The sequence below is a fragment of the Pteropus vampyrus genome, unplaced genomic scaffold (assembly GCF_000151845.1).
Source record: "Pteropus vampyrus isolate Shadow unplaced genomic scaffold, Pvam_2.0 Scaffold43, whole genome shotgun sequence".
NCBI classification, from domain to species: Eukaryota; Metazoa; Chordata; class Mammalia; order Chiroptera; family Pteropodidae; genus Pteropus; species Pteropus vampyrus.
In genome coordinates this window covers 2443489-2460132 of record NW_011888824.1, presented here as the reverse complement: position 1 = coordinate 2460132, position 16644 = coordinate 2443489, and the positions used below count along the sequence as shown (strand labels likewise).

The window sequence follows — 16644 nt, the reverse complement described above, 5'->3', positions numbered from 1 at the left end:
CTCATAACTTCACGTTTTGGGTTCTGAAGAACTCTCTTCTTTCTTCAGGTGAATGTGGAAGGTGTCCATTGTGACAGGTGCCGGCCTGGCAAATTCGGACTTGATGCCAAGAACCCACTTGGCTGCAGCAGCTGCTATTGCTTCGGCGCTGCTACTCAGTGCTCTGAAGCAAAAGGACTGATCCGTACGTGGGTGAGTAAGGACCTGCTGAGCCATGTAATGGTTTAATGTTAGTTCCCGCTGGCATCTTTTAGCCAGGCACTGAGGGGTAAGAGGAAATGGCAAAACATTTAAGTTACCTTTTCCCCTACACACATTTAGAAATGGTAAAGGGGCCATATGCCACTAGAGAGTTGGAGTAGATGCCTTTTTAAATCTTCCTTTAAAATAGTTCATTGACTGTTGATAAAGAAGTAGATGCCAAGTAGAAACATTTTAAGGGAAACATGTTTTGGGACAGCAAGAAGCTGCATTCTGAAGAGTAAGGACACCGAAGCCTGAATGTTGTTGATCTGTGCTAACGCCACGGGGAAAACCGAACTTGTGCACGTATTCCAACCAGCCTTAGAGAATCACAGAGTTATAGGGTGGAAGCATGTTCATTTTGACTTTAATTTTCTGTTAACTCTTCCTACTTTTAAATTCTACTTTTTGTAAGTATAAAAGACTCCAGTTTTCACAGATGTTGTGGTTTTCACTATGCAAACAAGTCAGAAAGATATGTTTCCCTTGCCTAACTTGCTCACTATGCACCGGTTCTGTTTCTTGTGAAAACACCTCATCAAAGTGGAGATGGCGCTGCAGATGCAGTCCATAATTTAGCTTTAAGGAATGTCCGAAGGACTTGGACTCAGCCTCCTGCTGTGTTTTGACCTGATGCAGGTGACTCTGAAGCCTGAGCAGACCATTCTGCCCCTAGTGGATGAGGCACTCCGGCACACTACTACCAAAGGCATTATTTTCCAAGATCCAGAGATTGTCGCAGACATGGATCTAGTAAGAGAAGATCTCCATTTAGAACCTTTTTATTGGAAACTTCCAGAACAATATGAAGGAAAGAAGGTAAGGACAAGTACTTTGAAGTCAAATGAAAACAAAGTAAAATATGTTTTGGAATCATTCCATTTGGAGATTTATCTAACTTATCACTCCTCATTTTATTTTGTCAGTTGATGGCCTATGGTGGCAAACTCAAGTATGCCATCTATTTTGAGGCTCGAGAAGAGACAGGTTTCACTACATATAATCCTCAAGTTATCATTCGAGGTGGGACTCCAACTCATGCTAGAATTATCATCAGGCATATGGCTGCCCCTCTAATTGGCCAGTTAACAAGGCATGAAATTGAAATGACAGAGGTAAGGTTGTTAATTGTTTAGTGAGAGGACGTCAATGGTTTTGCATTCAGTTTTGTCAAAGTGGTTTATTTTATTGTTAACAGAGAGAATGGAAATATTATGGTGATGATCCTCGAGTCAGTAGAACTGTGACCCGTGAAGATTTCTTGGATATACTATATGATATCCATTATATTCTTATCAAAGCTACTTATGGAAACGTCATGAGACAAAGCAGGTAAAGTATAATAGAAAATATCCAAGTTAAGTTCTTCTTCCAGAGCCTATAGAGGAGATCAGTAAGACATCAGACAAGAAAGATTTAAAAGCATTTGGTTTGGGAGTGTAGTGATAGAAGACAAGTCATGGATAGCTTCCAGGTCACCTGGTGGAAGTTACTGCCTTTCCCCCAAAAAGTAAACTAGAATGGGGAAAAAGTTTAAGGAGAAAAATGTCAAACTAACTTTTGCCATGATGAGTTTTAGATGCCAGTCAGAAATTCGAGAGAAGATGTCCTGTGGTGCTATAAATAAGTTGCAAGATTGGTAAAAACAGGACCTCCTTAAACACTCTGGGGCACCAGACAGGGAGCCAAAGAAAGAATTGGTCTCAGCTCTTTCAACCATGAGCATTCTCATCTGTTCACTTCAGTGTACCATACAATATTGTATAGGGATATACATCATGCGAAAAGGTTGGGAATCGCACTGAGTAGAAAAGAACGCAGAAGAACAATAAGAATGAATGATGGAAGCCAAAAGATGAGAATACTGTAAGGGTCTATAGTGTTTTCATATGACCCAAGAGGCCAATTAAAATGAGGCTTTCTGAGACTGACAGGATTGCACTAAAGACATTCTTAATACCAGTTTTAGTGGTGTGTTTCAGCAGAAATAGTCTCAAAGTCTTAAAGAATAAATGAGATACATTGAACCTAATATTATGAGTGTAGACTAATGTTTACCATGAACATAATTGTAAAATGGAAGAATTAGTGTCAAAGGTCAAGTGATGATTGTTTAATCTGAGAGAGAAGTAAGCATGTTTATAGACTATGGAGAAAGGAATTAATAGCAAGGAATTCATTTAAAAATCATGGAATTAAGAGAGGATGAATAATGGAGAAGCTATGAGACTTCAACCTCATGTGCACACATAGGCACGTTCCTTGAGTGGAAGGGACAACTTATCAGTGAGATAAAATGAGGAATTGACCAGAGGTAGTTAAGTTTTATGTCATGGGAGCAGAAAGCTGAGTTCATACACATAGTCTCAATTTCTCTGGCATATCAGTTTCTCTGTCATGTCCTGTAAGAATGTGGAATTGATAGATATTTGCAAATAGTTTTATATGATAAATTTGTAGACCGATCCAGAGAAACAAAACAAAACAAAACAAAAAATTATGAAGCCTCTCACTGGCAAACCAATAAATATAAAAATACCATGTTTCAAATGTTTAGACTATGCTAACATTAGCAAAAAACCCTTTTATTTCACACAGAAGATTCCTATTACCTTTCTGATTACACAAAAGTAAGGACTTTTGGTAAAAGGATAAATCAAGGACTAAACTTCACTTTCAAATATGTATTCCTTTGATTTCCTTTTCATATTTCTCACTTTTAACAAGAGACAATTGTTTTTACATGAAATAATAAAAAAGCATGTACCAAAAATATACTGTCGGCTATCCTGTTGTTTGAGAATATCAAATAAATGGAAATCAGGAGGCAGAAGCCAAAGCAGGTTTGCATATCATGGAAGACAGCAGGTGGACATGCAAATATATTATTCTGCAAATTTTTCTCTGCTCCAGTAAAGGAATTTGGTAGTACACAGAACATTTTGTTAGTGGAACTGATAGAAACAATGTCGTCATGCATTTTTCATTATACTTTCTTTGCCTCTCTCAGATTCCATCCTCCTACACTATGAGGTTGTCTTTTTTTTCCCATAAGTCTCTTTCTCTTATCACCTTATTTTACATACATCACTAAATAATGTCCTTTGGCTTAAAAGATAATTTTGTAAAACTTCAGAACAAATGAAACTTCCCTTTTTTTCTAGGCTCAATCAAAACTAGAGTCATTATCTAGCAACAATAACAAAGAAAGCAGTGAATCAGCACTTGATTTTGTTAGACAGTAGAATTCTGACAAAGGTCAAAAATATGTGTGAATCTTCCTCCCCATTCAAAGTAGTTAAGATATAACCCTGCAGCTTTATTCAGTTACATATTTATGCAGTCTCTCAGAAGCAGAGTTTAAGAGTTACATATGTCGTTTGAGATTCAGACTTTGTACATACTGTCAATGATAATCTTTTTTCTTTGCTTTGTCTTATCGTACGTTTATTTGAAGGACATAACACTATGATATTTCAGTATTCATTTGAAATGAAAGCCTGAGTTTGGTCAAATCCCTGATTCAATAAAAACAGTTGCTTGCTAATCCCCCGAGGGGGAAAAATGGCATATTGAAGAAATATCTGCTGTTGACACTGTTCAAGTTTCACTTGGCTTTTAAATACTCGCTAGTCTGTTCTGCACATGCATTTGCAAGAGAAGGGAAGATGATTCGAGTAACTCCACGGGTTATAAAACACCATGAGATGCCAGTGGAGATTATTTGTCAGCAAACGTCAAGTGTCCTTTTTACTCCCACGGTGAATCGAGGGGAACATAAAGGTAGAGTCTTTCTTATAAAAGAGGAGTGAAATCTGAATTTTAAGTGAAACTGAACGTGTGTTTCATAAAGGTTGTCTCATCTTCAGAGTGCAGATTACAATGCTAGTTAAGTCATAATGTGCATTCATAATATCAATAAAACCTAATTTGCCTATTATAAAGTTTATGATTCAAGCTCCTTAAGCTATTGGAGGTCTCTTTTTATTGAAGCAAAACTATTCATTATCTCATTTAAAAGTTTATTTGAAGAACATTTCATGTTATCAGTCATGAAATAGTCTGAATTTATAGACTGCATATATTTTTTTAATGTATAATTTTAGATTAAAAAAAGATATCAACACTTTCATTGTGAATCTTTTTTTTCAATTGTAAGGACCTTTCTACCAACAGGAAGGATGAGTTAAGTTACTTAAAGGATTTATTTAACAAAATTAACAAAATACCAATTAGAAAGCATTTTATCGATGGAAGAAGATCGATATTATTAGATTACTCTCAATCATTGCTTTCTAGATGTTTTTCTAAAGTTCTAGAAAGGACATTCAGAGATTCAAGAGGAAGAAATCAGGGCCAGTTGTAAATTGAAAGCAATTTCATTAGTGACTGTGGGGGATATCTTAATGGAGGGTGACCACCACTATCTATTTGAAAGAATGTATATGTCTAATTAATTGGCCATGTCTACCTGAAGCCGATCACATTTTTAAAAGTGGGGGGAAAATCTTTGTAATAATTTCTCCACAGACATCTAATTTACTAAACTCCTATGATTTATCTGAGTATTCTGCTAATGCGTAATCTCAACCTTTGAGGAAACAAAGATGTAGGAATAAGATGTGGCGCATGAGCCTCTGGAATCTAGGCAGCTTCAAAACAGTAGGAATAAGCTTAAGGTTATTGACAAAAATCTGAGAAGACTCTTCACGTAGGATTGACTCTTTGCTGGGCGATCTTAATTTACTGGTATAGTAATCTAAGTATATGCTTCTTGTTTCCAGGATTTCTGAAATTTCAATGGAGGTAGCAGAAAAAGGACGCATAACAGCAGTGACTCCTCCGGCTCACTTGATTGAAAGATGCGATTGTCCCCCGGGCTATTCTGGTTTGTCCTGTGAGGTAAACTGGTTCCTATTAACTTGCTTAAGCTCAACTCACTCAACTAAACAAATAGAAATACTCCCAGAGCTACCTTTGCTGCAATCAGTTTTACTTCCACGCATACCTTTAACTATTTTACTTGATCATAATGTAAGACACAATAAGAAGAGGATGATGCTGCTGTTACTTAGAAGTAGGAATCGCAGCTGAAGGTAAACATGTGATAAAAATGAAAAGATTTGTAAAAATATGGAGCAATCAGGGAATAAGAGTGTTTTCGGAAGGTCCATTTATTATATCTGATTTACTTTCCTGGCAACTTCTGAACAGTTAAAGATATTTAAACTGTATTACTATTATTATTATTATGTTAATATATAATTATTAATGGAATACATAGTTGTATATTCATTTATTGACATATATAAATAATTGTATATATCTTCCTTTATAAATAGTTTATTAACTGCAGTTTTAATAGTTTATTAACTGCAATGATCACGAGATAGGATTATATCAGGTTTAGAATGGTTGTTTTTATACAGAACATAACAAAACTTTGGCACTAAATAGAAGACTGTTTCAACATTGGCTTCTAAGGAGGCCATATATTGTTTCAATAATACCACTATTATTCAGTCATTGTATTTTTAGAACTGCTAATTTTTCTTTCTGGGGTATTACTTTGACTATCTTCTGAATTGCACATTTACTAGATCTTTATCTTCTAGAAATCAATTTAATTTTTACAAATATTAAGTATTAACAAGAATAGTATAATACAGGGAAAGATGGAATGAATGATACACTGTCCTTGGTTTGAATTTCGACTTTATCATCTTCTAGGGCTGAGACCTTGCTCAGTTTACTAAACCTCTTTAAGCTGCAGCTGGTAAATCCCTAAGCCCTTGACTAACTTTCACCACACTTGCTCCTCTCCTGCAGACCCCATAGCCCTCCCCACAGTGCAGCAACTAAAGGCCCATGTGGGAGGGGCCTCTGAGACCTGATCCGGTCCTACAGCAAGGATTCTTTCTCCTTAGATTAGATGATTCTCACAGCATACCAGTTAGATATTTCAATATCCCCTCCACCTACAGCCTAAAAATCATGTAAAGATTAACTGAGCTATTAATGTGAAGGCCTTATCACGGTGCCTTGAGGTGGTCTATGTTAGTCAATATGGTTAATATTATTATTAATAGAATAAATAGCTACAGATCCATGTATTGACTTATAAGTAATTTTATACACCTTTTATTAATAAGATTTGAGAAGTTTTATTATGTGTGGTACATGAGGCATGTGATGGCACTAGGTCAAAACTGAGGTACAACTTCAAAATAAAGAATCTAAATCTCTTCAGAGGCAGCATGGTATAATGAAAGGAAAAGGGAGATTGGATTTGGTGAATCCTACCTAGCTACACCATTTGGAAAGGGCATTTGCTCTATTTATTTCTGGACCTCAGGTTGTTTACCTATATTATCATCATGAGAATTAATGTAAATTAAAACATAGGTATAAAAGCTCCATCGTAAACATTATAAGTGTCCTTCAACTTAGTAACTATCATATGGATTTCACATTATTCAGAGAGCAATTTCATAAGAATAACTGCAAACTTCTTGGGAAACATCCTTAGAAAAATTTTATAACTTTGCTTGTGACTGCTCTGAGGGCAGTATTAATTTGACTGTGTCCATTTGATCTAATAATGACTCAAATAATCTATCTCATTATTAAATCAGAACTCCCACATATACATGTATTCATTTGTACACACACCCGTAAGTATATAGATTGCACTTATAAGCACAACCCGCCAAATACACATATGCACATACAGTGTATGTGTTAAAAATGAGACAGTGAGTGTGGCACTATAAAATAAGCCCGAACGATTTAAAGGTAGAAGACAGAAAGAACTTGAGATTTTCTTGGAAAGAGGTGAATTTTTTTCTTTTATCTTAAGGAGTGTTTGGCTGTACTGCTGACTCATTGTGTGACCTTGGAAAATCCCTTTAATTGCTGTAGGCCTTAATAATTATATAGTTAGTCGATCTAAAAAACTACAGGTTGGTTTTGAAGTTCTAAAATCCTCTGATTCTGCAATATTATTTTGCTTTAGAAGATATTTAGTGAGTAGTCGAGATTGATCTTTAAATATCTTGAAGAGAAAGTTAGTTACTACAGCTATGTATTTTTCTGTATTTATTTAAAATAATACTACTGTTCATTTTTTTAAGTATATTTTTTATTTGAAATTTTTTAATTAAAAATTTTTTTTTATTGTGACATTAATACTGTTCATTTAAGAATAATGTTAGTGGAGTAGCAGATTATTTTAATGTTAAACTTTCCATTTGAGATTTTAAATGTTAAAAACTCTCCTTATTGTGATCAGTAGACTTTCAAAATAGTTTATTCTAAAATGTGCTTTCCCATTAATCTTAGTAATTTTGTATCATTATATGAAAATGTAAATTAGAAGCCAATGATAAATGAAGAAAAGAAAAACTAGATATACATACAAACGATCATCTGCATTGGTGTCTTCACCTATTTCCTGTGAATTCCACTTAAGCTCCTATTTACAGACAATTATTACAGAAATATTTTAGTGGCGAGATTACGGGAATAAAAGCCTTTCTCTCATAATAAGGTACCTAAGGTGTTTCCATGACCCATTGCCTCTAATCCTTATATATCATATTTATAATTCATCTTGATTCTAAAGTATAATTACCAAGGCATAAAATCTAATCATCAAAACAAAAGCTAAGGACACTTTTGAATCAATACCTCCCATTCCAGTAACAGACACTTTGGGTCATGAATACACAAAGCAATTCTTTTACAATATTTTTACGATGTATATTCCAGAGATGTCTGCAATTATAAGCTATTCATTTCATGTTTTTTATATAAAATATAGTGCAACTAAACAAAATTAAGCATTAATTACCACCAAAATATAGCCAGTTGTGAGGACACTTAGCCTTTTCCCATTACCTATAGTGTTATGACATTGCAGCCCTGTTCATTGAAAATGCATATGATTTCGCTTATATGTGGGATGTTAAACTGAAAGCAACAAATGGACAAGAGAAACAAACAAAAACTCATAGACACAGACAGCAGTACAGTGATCACCAGAGGGAAAGCGGGGGGAGGTAGAATAGGGTGAAGGGGGTCAATATATGATGACAGGAGATTTGACTTTTGGTGGTGAACATGCAATGCATAGAATTGTACACTTGAAACCTACATACTTTTATTAATGAATGCCTCCCCAATACATTTAATAAAATAAGAAAATGCTAGTTCTAGAAATGCCTACTTATAATTTATGATTTGAAGTAGAGCCATATTACCTTTAGAAGTCAAATAAGGGATACAGTTTCCTCACCACATTTATTGATGTTGGAACCACTGAGTTTGACATTCTTTGCCAAACCTGCTCCTCTCCATTCTCTCAGTTAACACTGCTACCTAAACTGACCCAAACTCACGTTAGGCTATGTGCAGAGTTGGAAGATATTCAGCATTAAATACATGGTTTTCTGTAATAAGATTATGGAAAACAAATGTATAGATGTTCTTTAGGTCATATTTTGATCATTTCAACCTCTTTCTCCTCTCTCCCAGGCTTTAATAGGACTTCCGGCTCACAGTTGAGTAGGTGGTATCTCCTGAGTCACCACTCAGAAGCTATCACTTTTGTCTACTAAAAATAATTAAAAAAAAAAAAAATTCCGAAACAATTTATACCTATGATCGGTGATAAAATTCAAAAGATAAAATAATGAAAACAGACTTTGTTTTTTACATATGCACACCTCTCAGGATACCCGTTACCACTTCTATTTTACATAGACGACCCAAAGATTCTGCTTTCATGTACATAAAAATATTGAGGAACATGGTATGGGTAAGTGGCATACACTATAATTTTGTTTCCCAATGCAACATAGAACAATCACTGTTGCCTTTATTTTTAGTCTATCCTCTATACTTATATTCTAAAAAAATTACCTGGGTTCAAGACACCCATGTTGATTTATTACATGTCAAGCACTAAACATACACTATCTTATTTAATTCTTATCAAAAAAACCCACAATTTTTTGTATGCTTACTGTATTCTGCACTATGCTAAGCACATTTTCTAATACACTTACAATGATATCATTGAGTATATTTTATGATCCCCATTTTACAGATGAGAAAATGGAAGCCCAGTTGGCTTAAGAAAACTGCCCATGATCACACAGCTAGAAAACAGTAAAACCGCAATTCGTACCTAGACGTATCTGTTTCAAAACACCTATATATACTAACATGCAAACATTATGCTATACAACATCCTTATGTTCCAGGTGAGGACACTGAGGCCTACAGTATTCAAAACCTCCACAAAATTATATGTAGCAAGTGGTGGAACAGGAATTAAACTCAGGATCCCCTGATTGTAAAACCCACTAAAGATACAAGATAGTGTTTTCATTGGAAACAGTACAAGTATCTATTTTTATTGTTAAACTCTGAGGAAAGAAAGAGGGATGTTGTATAATTCTGCACCTGGAGGATATTGGCTTGTTACTCGCTTTGTTTCCTACTCCCTTCTGTCCATCCTCCACATTTTCACATTTTGTGAATTTAATTCTAACATTTTGATGAGATACCATATTATGAAAATAAATTAAATATGGAAGGAGAGCAGAAGAAAGCTGAGCGATGAGTTATTTCAGAACAAGGGAACTTTGGTAAAGTTTGAGTTAGAAAAAAATGGGATAAGATTAGGACACTGTTTATTTATTTGCTTTTCTTTAATTCTCCATTTTGTTCCAGAAAAGATTTTAGACAAGACTTTAAAAAGTAGCTTTAAAAAATAGAATAAAATAAAATAAAATAAAAAGTAGCTAATATCTTTCCTTTTTTGTTCCCAACTCCAATGTAATCATTCTCATGAATTTTGCCCCAGTTCACTGAGAGGAGAAACATCTGCTATTGAAAAATATCGTCAAAAAAATTTAAAAATAGAAAGAGTAAATACATAAAGGCTCCAGAAAAGGAGGGGGATTAAAGAGGAATAAATATGTTCCATTCCTTTAAAAAGTGTGTAAGTTTCTAACTCTTGTATTGTAGAAGTTTTTTTTCTTTGCTCTTAGAAATTTAATCTGTAAGGACACCAAATTAATCCAGTATGTTAGAACTGAAAAAAAAAAAAAAAAAAAAAACCTTCAGAAGTCATTTGGGATTATATGCTTGCTCATTTGTGGCGTGAGGAAACCACATCTCAGTGATGCCAAGAGACTTGCCTGTATCCCTCAAACAAAACTAACTTGTAAAGTCAAGGCTTCCATGTTCATTTATGTTACAGTACCACAGACTGTGTGCCCTTTAAAGATAAAGAACAAAGTGATTCTCAATCCTGGCTGTTTATTAGACCCTCTGAAGAGTTTTAAAATAAACCCTGGACCTGCTCTCCATCAATTAAATGAATCTCTTGGGGTGGAAACAGGCATCAGTATTATAGTTCTTCAGATGATTCTGTGTGCAGCCAGGGTTGAGAACTGCCGAGAGAGGTCTAGAAGGTTCTACACAGCTCTTAGAGCTCAGGTTTGGATTCCCACAAGGAGCTCCTTCATACTTTGTCCTGCTCTCTTTCCAGGGAAGAGCCGTAGTAATAGAAGAAATTGTATATGTGTTATGAAAGCTTCACCTGTAGCACTCACTTCAAATTTCAGCCTACCATATGGAATTTCATATGATTCTTCAAAGAAAATTCTCTTTTATTCTTCTAAGACTTGTTTTAAACTTTTGCATGATATAAAGTAGAGCTAGGAATTCTCAATTTGTGTGATTTTACACACATACCCCAAACAAATATATCAGTAAAATAACAATAATTACGTAGGTTTCCGAGGATGAAATCTATGTAAAGAAAATCCATTTATATTCTGCAGTCAGCATGCTAATGAATTCAAACTGACACTATGTAGTATTTTAAAATATACCTTGCATTGTATTTTCAGTTATGTTTAACTGAATCTCTAAGCCATAATTTCCAGACTTCATTTGGTAACTAGAAAAATCAACCCTAATTTTAAATATTACAAATAAGCTTATTAAAATGTGTCATTAGGTCACCGTAAGACCAGTGAGCCTCAAAATATTTTAAATACTATTCCCAGTTTTATCGGTTTGCTCAAAGCTGGTACATTATTAGATCTCCTTAGAATTTCGTTTAGGTTGTAATAAAAGCAGAGACCCTTAAATGCTTAATTGAGATACTTTCATGTTATCCAAATCAAAATGAACAGTGAGAGTGCTGACTATTGATTTTTTTTCTCTTTGTAAGGAACTTCTTTGCATATTCTACTCTGGAGGATCTAGTCTAGAACCAAAAAGATACAGAAGAATTAAGAAGCTCTTAATTTCATATTTTCTCCCCTGCTTATTTAGCAATCACTTTTCTTTAAACAATGGGAGCAAGATATCCTTTGAAAAAAATTTTATAATCTTTATAATCTTCCGTGGTAACTGAAACACTAATTTCTACCTCTTCTTCATAAATCAAACAGTGTCTGATAAATGCAGCAGTTCTGCATACTGAGAGGACCAAGCCTAGAACACAAGACTGCTCTCATTATCTCTTCAAAAAGAGTGAGAGCTGTGGACTTCCTTCCAGAAAGTCAGAGATGTTTTTTTGATACATTTACATAATAAACCTGAATTGAAGATGGCAGTCTTGATTTTGTATATGTCAGTTTTGCAAGGGTTTTCTGTTCGCTTTCAGATTTCTATTGCAAAATGAAAAACAAATATATCAGGGAACAATAAATTATATTAGTGGCCTAATATTCCCAAGACATGTAGAGCTTTTATTACTTAAAATTCTTACATTTATAGTCTTTAAATTATACTGATATAAATAATGCAACTGTGACACTTTTTTATTTAATTTTTGCTGAGCCTCAGTGGAAACTTGCTAGTTATTCATAAGCACAGAAGAAGCAGATTTTAGGTTGTAAAGGACATTGAAATTATCTTAAGGTGAGTGGTGTATGCAAATGACAGCTTTCTTTTGCTAAAATCTGATGACATGGATGCTGCCTGTATACTCTAGGGACTGGCAGAAATACACATTAGGAATCAAAATTGACCTTTGTGTTTGTAGGTGATGTTGCCTTGAATGTGGTTGGGAGGGATAGCGGTGGGGTGGTAGGGGGAGTCCTTTTTAACCACTGAAGAACCTAAGTGTTGCTAAAGCAAGATTTCTAAGTTGGCTGTTCTAATTGGCTTCTTTTTCTTTCAGACGTGCATGCCAGGATTTTATCGACTGCGTTCTGAGCCAGGTGGCCGCACCCCTGGGCCAACCCTGGGCACTTGTGTTCCATGTCAGTGTAATGGACACAGCAGCCTCTGTGACCCTGAGACCTCCATATGTCAGGTATTCACCTAACCCTTTCCTGAAACAAGGTCCATGTGTACATTTCTCTTTATGTATGTTCAGATACCACATGCAGAGGCCAGCTAAACTTCAGGGAGGGAGGGAGGGTGTGTGCGTGTGTGTGTGCGTGTGTGTGCGTGTGTGTGTGTGTGTGTGTGTGTGTAATAAAACAAGCAGGAAAAGGCATTTATCTTATTACACATTTTTAAAGTAATTAAAATGATAATTGGGAAAACCACTGCTCATGTCAATAAATAGAATATTAACAGAATCCTAGAATACCTGAGGATACAACTATTTATGTAAAAACCACATGAGGGTTTTTTAAATTTATAAAAAAAAATAATTTTTTATTATTCAACTGAAATATTTACTATTTTAGATATTTTTTACCAATGTTATGCAATTTATAAATATGATAGGTACGGTTTTATGTTCTGCTTTTTAAATGTACGCATTGAGAGCATAGTACGTTGCTAAATATTTTGTAAAATCTTTGCAACCTTTGATAAGATATCTCATAATTTAACCATTTCCCTTAGAATTTCAGTAGCTTTTATCATTTATTTATTTATTTAGTCAGTCAGTCAGTCGGTCAGTCATTCTGTTATTTCTTTCGGTATGTTCTTACTAACAGCCTGCTATCCCACCACTATCGCACCTTGGATCAGTCAGGACTATCAAGAAATTCAGGTTTCCAGGTCTTACCACTTAGAGTCCTTTAGAGTATAATCCGCACACAGCTCTGGGTATCTCTTTTGCTGAACCCACTTCCTATATCTCCTCATCTTCTGAAACCCTCACATCAAGCCTGGTTGAACTCATGTTCACACATCAGCAAACCCCCTGCATAATCCCCCTCTTCCCTTGATAACTCTCTTCATTTTGCTTTCCCGGGACACACAGTGCTCCCCCTGCAGTGTTCTCAGGTGGGAGCCATGCTTTCTTCCACACTGTCAGCCCCGAGCCGGAAGGTCCTTGGTCGTCCTTGCCACTTTTATACCATCTCCTTTTCTTCTCCATAACAGCACCCAGCTTTGAATCTCATGCCCCTATCTACATGCCTGTGACACCTCCTTGTGGAAATCACTTACTAAACTTCAGGCCACCTACCTCATTCCTTGAAGATTGTTCCTCTGTATCATTGCCATTCTCTTCAACATTGATCCTAGAATAATCCTTGGTGAGTTTAAGGCCCATAAATTTAACTCTTCCATACCCTTAACTCTCAGTTTCTTGTCCTTACTCCATGATCCTATCCAAAACTTGTCCTTCATTGACTGTAACTGCAATGCCTCGATAGTCTCAAGGTCAACTATTCTCTTCTTTGGCCACCATCTCTTTTCTCTCTAGTTTACTTCTCAATAATTCAACTTCAACATTTTTATTTCACCATTGATGCTCACACCTTTCCATGTTTGTTATCTCTCTCATGTTCTTGCTTTCTTAACCAGCTTAATATTTATCACCTTTCACTATATTACTGCTTCGCAATATTTATTTTCCTTGTCACCCCATTACTTATTTTTACTCAGTTAATTCCAGCACTGGTTAAATCCTATTCTTTCATATCTGTGCTTTCTAAGCTGAATGTGGCTGTTGAAAAATACGCAACTATGCTGTCTAGTCTCACCGTAAATTCATTATCACTCTCTTCAAATGGACCATTGTGCTGCTCTGCAATCGTACCTCTTTTCTCTGGTCCATTTCCTCTTCCATATTCTTAAATGATTGTCCCATATTTTCCCCTCCATCTTCAAGCTCCTAAACCTTCCCCAACTTCTTTCCATTCTTAATCTCATTGAAAAATGAGAAGAAACCAGAAGAGAAATAACAAGATCTCCTGGTACCACACACACACACACCTTTTTGAATCTGTGCCCATTTACTCTGACTTTTCCATTACTTTGGTTGAACTTTTCTTGCTTCTAGGAAAGATCAAGTCTACCACTTTCTCTAGGTCCCAGTCTTCTCTCCTACTCAAAGATATCACTCTGCCCACGCCTATTCTCTCCTCCCTTCTGCATCATCATTTTTTGGTTCTTCTCTTACCTTAAAAAAAAAAAAAAACCCACAAAATAAAATATAATAAAAATAAAAACTCTCTTGACTCTCATCTTACCTCTTGACTTCTACCACTCCATTCCTCCTTCTATACAGTGAAGAGTTATTTTTACTTGGTCTATAATTTCTCTCCTACCAGCCTCTCTTGAACTACTAAAATCAGGCCTTTACCTTTACCACTGTCCTGAAACCAATGACTAGTATTCAGCTATCAGTCTTCATCTTACTTAGTCTATCAGCAGCATTTGCTATTCTGAATCACCCATTCTTCTTGAAATTTTTTGTTTAGTTTGCTTCCCTAAACATGATATTCTAAGGACTTTCAAATTAGATGGCTGCTTCTTCAAAGTCTTCTTGGCTATTTGTTCCTTATTACCTAAAATCTACATACTGATATTCCCAGGATAAATCTTTGGAGCAATTTGTTTCTCTCACTGTACTCATTCTCATGGTGATCTCATCCAGGTACATAACTTTCAGTACCAACCCTGACATTCCATAGTATTTACCAAGATTTCTATGATTAAATTTTATATCCAACTCTTTCATCTTTCTAGAATTTATTGTGGTGTGTGGAGATAATTTTTCTTCAAATATATATTACTTTAAAGAAACATTTATTAATATGTCCTTTTCTCCTTGATCTTCATAGTATATAAATATATAAAAATTTGTTATATCTATATTAAGATATGTTTAAAGTATTAACTTTTAGTTCTTATTACAGTGTTCTGATTACCTTCATTTTATCCTGTTATAATATCTGATAAAGCAAGGTTCCTTATTCTTCTTCTTTTTCTAATTTACTTTACTGGATGTATTTATATATCCTTGCAGACGACATTTTGATTCGCTTTTTCAATCTTTTCACCAAAAAATGATACCAGAGATTTTATTGGCATTGCATTAAACCTATGTGTAAAAATTTGCTATCTTTACATTATTCATTATTGTCCCTCAACACAGGAGTAGAATATTCTTCTCTACTCAAACATTTTATGTTTCACAGTAAGCTGTTTTAATATTATTTGTATAGGTTATGCATTTCTTATATTAAACTTATTTTTATGTATCTGACATTTTTATTTCAATGGTGACTATTACAATTTTTTGCTTCAGTGTACTTACTAATTGCTCATTACTGGTAAACATTAACAGAACAGACTTTTTTGCATGTATTTGATATCTAATTGCGTTATTGAGTTCTAGTTTCTCAGTTGGTTCTTTCAATTATTTTTATAACAATATTACTTGCAAATAATTATAATTGTGCCTTTTCTTGCCAGAAGCTATCTCTAATATAATAATTTCATATTCTTTTCTTGACTAAGTGTTCTGGAAAATGCTAAATAAGAGGGTAGAAACTTTCAAGTCTTTCACTACAAAGTATGATGCTGATGGTTAAAGATAAATACTTTTTTATCATGTTAAGAAAACTTATTTTTATTCTTGTCTTCTTAAAGATACCTTTAAGCAGGATATTAAGTTTACCATATGCTTATTTGTGAGGAGTGGAGTGGATGTGAAGATGCATTTAATATATCATATATACATTTTTCCCTTAAATCGAATGATAATATTGACTAGATGAATAACTGACTAATATGAACCATCCTTGAATTCCAGAAATAATTACCACTTGGTATAGTATTCTTTCACTAGTCTTCTACTTTTTTAAATTAAATAGATAACTTCAGGGGAGAGGTTTAATTTATACATTCTTAACTGAGAATTAAATGCATTTATTTTTCTTATGTGATTTTAATTGGTATTTTTCAGAATTATGTTTGCTTCTTATGATTAATTTAGAAGCATTTAGAAAGTATAGTTTAATTTCACTTTTTTTTAGGATAAAAGTTGTTGTCCTTTATATCATCTTCTTTTGACCTATTGGCTATTATAGCTTTTTTTGTGCCTTAAGAATTCTAAATACAGGTCTATTTTCTGAGATATCCCTAGATGAAATGAAAAACAAGTGCATATGTTCATCAAGC

General features: G+C 34.6%; 1 protein-coding gene across 1 annotated transcript in view; it reads left to right on the top strand.

Moving 5' to 3' along the window:
* Window positions 1-16644, top strand: part of LAMA2 (laminin subunit alpha 2) — a 391580-nt gene that overhangs the window by 216857 nt on the left and 158079 nt on the right. The window contains exons 25-30 of the mRNA XM_023529836.1: window positions 49-192; window positions 883-1062; window positions 1170-1358; window positions 1442-1575; window positions 5028-5145; window positions 12452-12586. Coding sequence (XP_023385604.1) covers window positions 49-192; window positions 883-1062; window positions 1170-1358; window positions 1442-1575; window positions 5028-5145; window positions 12452-12586 — 900 coding nt within the window. The remainder of the gene's footprint in view (window positions 1-48; window positions 193-882; window positions 1063-1169; window positions 1359-1441; window positions 1576-5027; window positions 5146-12451; window positions 12587-16644) is intronic.